The sequence below is a fragment of the Rhea americana genome, unplaced genomic scaffold (assembly GCF_003343005.1).
Source record: "Rhea americana isolate MKP2758 unplaced genomic scaffold, rheAme1 scaffold_90, whole genome shotgun sequence".
Classification (NCBI taxonomy): domain Eukaryota; kingdom Metazoa; phylum Chordata; class Aves; order Rheiformes; family Rheidae; genus Rhea; species Rhea americana.
Genome location: NW_028187089.1, coordinates 1,468,874 through 1,474,873, shown reverse-complemented (window position 1 = coordinate 1,474,873; position 6,000 = coordinate 1,468,874). Strand labels below are relative to the sequence as shown.

General features: G+C 42.1%; 1 protein-coding gene across 11 annotated transcripts in view; it reads right to left on the bottom strand.

Moving 5' to 3' along the window:
• Window positions 1-6,000, bottom strand: part of CUNH8orf48 (chromosome unknown C8orf48 homolog) — a 95,932-nt gene that overhangs the window by 68,003 nt on the left and 21,929 nt on the right. The window contains exons 6-7 of one of the 11 annotated variants that reach the window (XR_014898149.1): window positions 3,429-4,489; window positions 1-21 (exon numbers count right to left, since the gene is read on the bottom strand). The exons of 8 other annotated variants lie outside the window; for them this stretch is intronic. Coding sequence is in view for 1 of the 3 variants with exons in the window: in XM_085324217.1 (XP_085180343.1) it covers window positions 4,323-4,489 (167 nt within the window). In the remaining 2 variants the exon portion in view is untranslated. Of the gene's footprint in view, window positions 22-134; window positions 504-1,038; window positions 4,490-6,000 lie in introns of those variants that run through there. 2 more of the 11 variants (XR_014898148.1, XM_085324217.1) reach the window with 2 other exon arrangements.

Sequence of the window (6,000 nt, the reverse complement as noted above, 5' to 3'; positions counted from 1 at the left end):
GCAGAAGGTTCCTTCCTTCAACTGAAATGAAGAAAAAAAAAAAAAAAATATCCTAAAAAAAAAAAAAAAAAAAAAAAAAAAAAAAAGCAAAACTCTAGATAAGCCCAGTCTTCCATCCAGCGTTTTGTTTTTTTAAGTACAAGTTGTTATTGTTCTTTTTAACATTAACCTTAATATTATCACTAACTCCCCAAAATATAGTAGGCCAATTTTGTTTACAGTTTTGATAAAAAGGTAGGGATCTCAGTGAAATCAAGGAGCTGTTCATTAACATTCTTACTTCTTCCCAGTGATTTAGCATTTGATCAGCTGCCAGTAACCTCAACGAAGCTGTTTTGAGGCACTAATTCCTGTTACTTGTTTGGAGCTTCCTTTGTTCCTCTCACGTAAATTGTATCAAACTTTCTCCTCTTTTACACCTTCAAATTTCAAGACAAAAACTTCAAAACCCTATTTGGCTCTGCTTTGCTGGAGTTCTCTCCTTAGAGGGGCAGAGGTCAAATCTGAAGAACAAAAAGAAAAGATAAAGCCTGTTCTAAGCACATTATAAAACAAGGAGCACATTTTGTCCCCAACAGCTTGTACTAAATTAAGCTTTACTCCATATATTAGCTTGCTAATATAGAAAGAAACAAAAATACGAGTCAGGGTAGCAAATTACCTCTCTAGATGAAGACACATATTACATTAATGGCCTGCTCTTATGTAAATATCAAACATCACAGCAAGTTCATTAAAAAGCTGAGAAATGTGTTGAGCTTCCCAATATATTAATATGCTTTCATGCAAAGTTTTTTTCCAACAAATCAGTATTTCCAAGACAAAAATATCACTCAAATTGTTTTTGTAAATACCTGAACCATTGTCTAATATATTTAATAAATGTTAATGGGAATTAAATGTATATATTCCTGAAATACTAATTCACATCTTCAATGTATTTTATCTGAGCATTATGAAGACTTATAACTCACATAAAAGCAACTAAACAGTGTAAGAATAATTTATTCTCTACTATTTAAATTAAATTAGGGCATGGATATTGAAGAATGTTTTTGTTTTCTTCTAATGGAAAGTTTCCTCCTGAGAATGTGTCAACATTGAGACTTCAGCAGATGGAATTTGACCCAACTTGAAAAGTATATTTTGTGTATGTATGAGCATGCACTAATACAATGATTAAAGATGATATGAAAAGACTTAGATAAATTTAAGCATAAGGTCCAATTCTTTCGCAGAAACTCAAATATCCAGAGTGTTGCAGGATGAGCTGATACGATGACTTTTTCTTTTTCTGCTACTGTGGTCTCAGCAGTGCCAAGYWGAGGGGAATAATCCCCTGCCTCGACCTACTGGCTATGCACTTTCTAACACAGCTCAGGGTGGCATTGACTTTCTTCACTGAAAGCACGCACTGCTGACTTATGTTCAGCTTGTTGTACACCAGGAGCCGCAGGTGCTTTTCTGGAAAGCTGCTTTCCAGCCAGCAGCCCCAAGCCTATACTGGTGCATGAGGTTATTTCTCCCAGGTGCAGGGCTTTGCACCTCCTTTTGCTGAACTTCATGAGGTTCCTCTCTGCCCATTTCTCCAGCTTGCCAAGGTCCCTCTGAATGGCAGCACAACCATCTGGTGTATCAGCCACTCCTTCTAATTTTGTATCATCTGTAAACTTGCTGTTGGTGCACTCTGTCCCATAACATAGGTCATTAATGAAGAGTATAAACAGCATTGACCACAGTATTGATCCTGGGTACTCCATTAGYGACTGGCCTCCAGCCATACTCCGTGCTGCTGATCACAACACTTTGAGCCCGGCACTTCAGCCGGTTTTCAGTCAGTTTCAGTCCACTTCACTGTCCGTCTAGTCCATACTCAGTTGGTCTATGAGAATGCTATGTGAGACAGTGTCAAAAGCCTCACTGAAGTCAAAACAAACAGCCTTCACTGCTCTCCCTTCATCCACCAGGCTAGTCATTTCATCACAGGAGGCTATCAGGTCRGTCGAGCGTATTTGCCCCCTTTCTAAACACATGATGACTACACCCAACTACCTTTTTATCCTCAATGTGTTTAGAAATGGTTTCCAGGAAGATATGCTCCATCATCTTCCCAGAGACTGAGGTGGGGCTGACTGTACTATAGTAGCCCAGATTCTCTTTACCCTTCTTGAAGGCAGAAGTGACATTTGYTTACTTCCGGTCCTCAGGAACCTCTCCTAAACATCATGACCTTTCAAAAATTATCAAGAGTTGCCTTGCGAAGACATCACCCAGCTCCCCTCGGCACTCACAGGTGCTTCCCATCAGGTCCCATGGACTTGTGTATGTTCACTTTGTTTAAATGTTCCCTTGCAACTTGATCCTCCTGCACCAAGGGAAAGTCTTCACTGCTCTAAGCTTTCCCACTTGTGTCAGGAGCCTGGAATTGTTACAGGCAAACCTCACCAGTAAAGACTACATCAAAGAAAGCACTGAATGCCTTAACTTCTTCCAGGTCCTTTGTCACCAGGACCCATGCCGCCATTCAGCAGCAGGTCCACATTCTCCCTAGTCTTTCTTTCACTGCTGATACTCTCGTAAAAGTCTTTCTTGTTACCTTTTACATACCTTTCTAGATTTAATTACAGATGGGCTTTGGCTTTCTAACCCCATCCTGCAYGCTTGGACAGGGTATCTATATTCTTCCTGGACCACCTGTCCATGCTTCCACCTCCTGTATACTTYCTTTTTATGTTTGAGTTTTTTCAGGAGCACCTCGTTCAGGCCACCTGCCACCTTTGCTCGATTTCCTGCACATTAGGATGGACAATTCTTGAGGTCAGAGGACATGATCCTTGAAAATCAACCAGGTCTTCTGAACCCTTCTTCTCTCCAGGACTGTCCTCCATGAGATTCTACCAAGTAGGTCCCTGAGCAGGCCAAAATCTGCTCTGCTGAAGCCCAGGATTGTAATCTTGCTGTTTGCCTTGTTCTCTCCTCTTAGGATCCTGAATTCCACCACCTCTTGGTCACTGTAGCCAAGGTTGTCCCTAACCAGTCGTCTTTGTCTGTAAGCAGGAGGTCCAGCAGAGCACCTGCCCTCATCAGCTCCCCAATCACCTGTGTCAGGAAGTTATCAATGCACTCCAGAAACCTCCTGAACTGCTTGTGCCCTGCTGTTTTGTCCTTCCAGTACATATGTAACAGTCAAAGCCCCCATAAAGACCTGGGCCTGCGAACACAAGGCTCCCTCCTCTCGTCTGAGGAAGGCTTCAGCTAACTCTTCTTGATCAGGCAGTTTGTAGCAGACATCCACCACACCACCACCCATGTTGATCTGCCCTTCYGTCCAACCCTATACACTCTCAACTAACTGTACGTTCATCCCTAGGCAGAGCTCCACACATTCCCACTGCCCTCTTACATAAAGGGTAACTCCTCCTCCTCACCTTCTAGGCCTGTTCTTCCTAGGAGCCTACATCCATCCACGGCAGCACAGTCATTTGAGGTATCTCACCATGTTTCTGCGATTCCAGTGAGATCACAGCCCTGCAGCAGCAGGCAGACTTTTAACTCCTCCTGTTTGCTCCTCRTGCTGTGTTCATTGAAGTACAAACACTTCAGATGAGCACCCAGTCATTCTGATTTCACAGAAAAAAGTATGAGAGAATCTCTAGAAAGCCATCTTCTTGGCACTTGCTTATTTGTGTGCACATACTTGAAGTAGGTCCCAGCCTTGCCAATCCAGTCCACCAATTCCTCCACTTATTTGTGGCTCATCATCTCACTCCCATGTAGTTCCTAGTTTAAAGCTCTCCTCACCAGGCTGGTCAGCCTGTTGGCAAAGGTGTTTTTGTCCCACTTGGTCAGATGGATCCTGGCTCTCCCTAATAGTCCTCAATCTCAGAGGGTCTAATGGCAGTGAAAAAAAACAGACACCTGTTGCTTGCACCCAGCTGTGAAACCAGGTGTTGATTTGCAGGACCCATCCACTCCTCTTCAACAGGCAATGTAGTCATTCTTAATACACTCCAGGTTTCCCTGGGCAGTATCATTTGTGCCCACATGCAAGAGCAGCAAGGGGTAACAGTCTGAGGGCCAGACAAGCCCTAGCAGTCTTTGCACCATGTCCTGGGTCCAAGCCCCCAGCAAGCAGAAAACCTCCCTGGATAGCAAGTCAGGTCATGAGATGAGGGCCTCAGTCCTCCACAGGAGGGAGTCTCCCAGTCCTATCACTCACTGTTTCTTCCTGGTGCTCCTGCTAATTCAGGCTTGACTTGCTCTGATGCTTTGTCACACAGAGCTTTCAGCCCCTCCTCTCCTAACAGGACACCAAAGCCGTTCTATAGTTGCAGATCCACAGGCAGAGCAGGAGCTCTTGTCCCACTGCCAGAAGTCACAAGCTTCAAGCCTTCATCATCATGGGATCGTCTGTTTCTCAGCCTGGTAAGCATGGACTCTGGCTGCCTCTCTTTCAGTACAGTTAAGGATCCTCTTGTATCTGCTGGGTCTTAAAGAAGGTATGAGATATCAGACAGATTATGACTATTTTTCCATCATTGTTCAAATCAGATGACAATTTTGGAATAGCTATTTATTAAGCTCAGTTCCAGTTTAGGCTGTGTGATTCTTCTGCATTGACTTGAAAGGACTCCCRCTTCCCATCTCTTTTTGGCTCTTAATATACATGATAGAAAGTGCAGCAATGGCTTGAATGGACTGGAGAACTTACCTTTCCTTTCCTCTGTTTTTCTGTTCTACAACACACCATTACTGCAGAGTCTAAAGGCCTTGAATGTCAGTAGAGCTCTCACTGGATGAAGAACATAACAGTGCCAGAAAATAGGAAGAAGCATACTTTTGCGCTTGCTTTTGAGCAAAGCAGACTATAAAAAGGTGGCAGCACTAACATATTACCCACACTACTGAGTAGTTTAGTCATAGTCATTCAGAAAGTCTGTGGCAGAGCCATGAACTGAACCCTCATCCTGTTTTGTAGGGAAGGGATTTATCCATAAAAGCAGTCTCCTTTTTACATGTTAAAACACAGTTTTGGCACAAGCAATACTTTGGAAACTTAGATTTTAAAAGCATTCCTATTTTGTTTTTGAAAATATGCCCACCTGACCCGGCTGTGAAATGGAATTACAAATAACCTCCGCTTACCTTCTTGGAACAGTCCTGTACAGTACCTACATTACAGTGCCTAATGATTTTACAGTGCCTTTGTGATTTCCCTGTAGGAATCTGATAGGTGTAGATATAGATGAGATGAGATGCAGTTTCAGGTAAGTATGATAAGATCTGATTTTCAGAAGTGCTGAGTCAGTCCACCCTCTTAGACTTTCATATGAGTGGTGGATCCATAAGTCATAAGGGTAGTTACTCAGATAACATAAAATACTTTTATTACAGTTTTTCTCAGGCTACTTGAAAAAGCTGCTGAATATCCAGCTGAGGAGCATTAAAAGATTCTATTGCCCACAACCTCCTGATATGGCCCTTGCTAGTAGTGCAACATGTAGACATCTGTCAAAGATGCAGTGTGTTGCACTCGATCTATTCTTGTATGTAATAAACTTTCAATCAGCTTTATAAACACATTTTTTATCCTAAACTACAGTAAAATCTGGCTTTTAAACTTTAAAATCAACATTTATTTTTGACTATGTGAACATATTGTTCCAAAYTGGCAAGAGCTGCTCATTTACATCTTTTTACATCAACAGAATGCTAATCTAGAGTAAACAGTCTTTATTACAAACAAGAATAGCTTGAAAGTGTTGTTAATTAGTAAAAGAGACCCTTAATTCTCTGCTAGCCTGAGTGGGATGAACCACAAATTTCCATAAGAAGGATGAACTACAACTGCATCCTATTAAACAGAGCATCTCAGAACAAGTGGCTGTGCTGCAAGATCTTTGAAACCTAATTTTGGCCTCAAAGCATTTGGAAGTAGGGTGGAGGGGGGTTGGAGCAATCTGTTATTTGAAATAAATAGCTCTGAAAATGTTTAAAGCT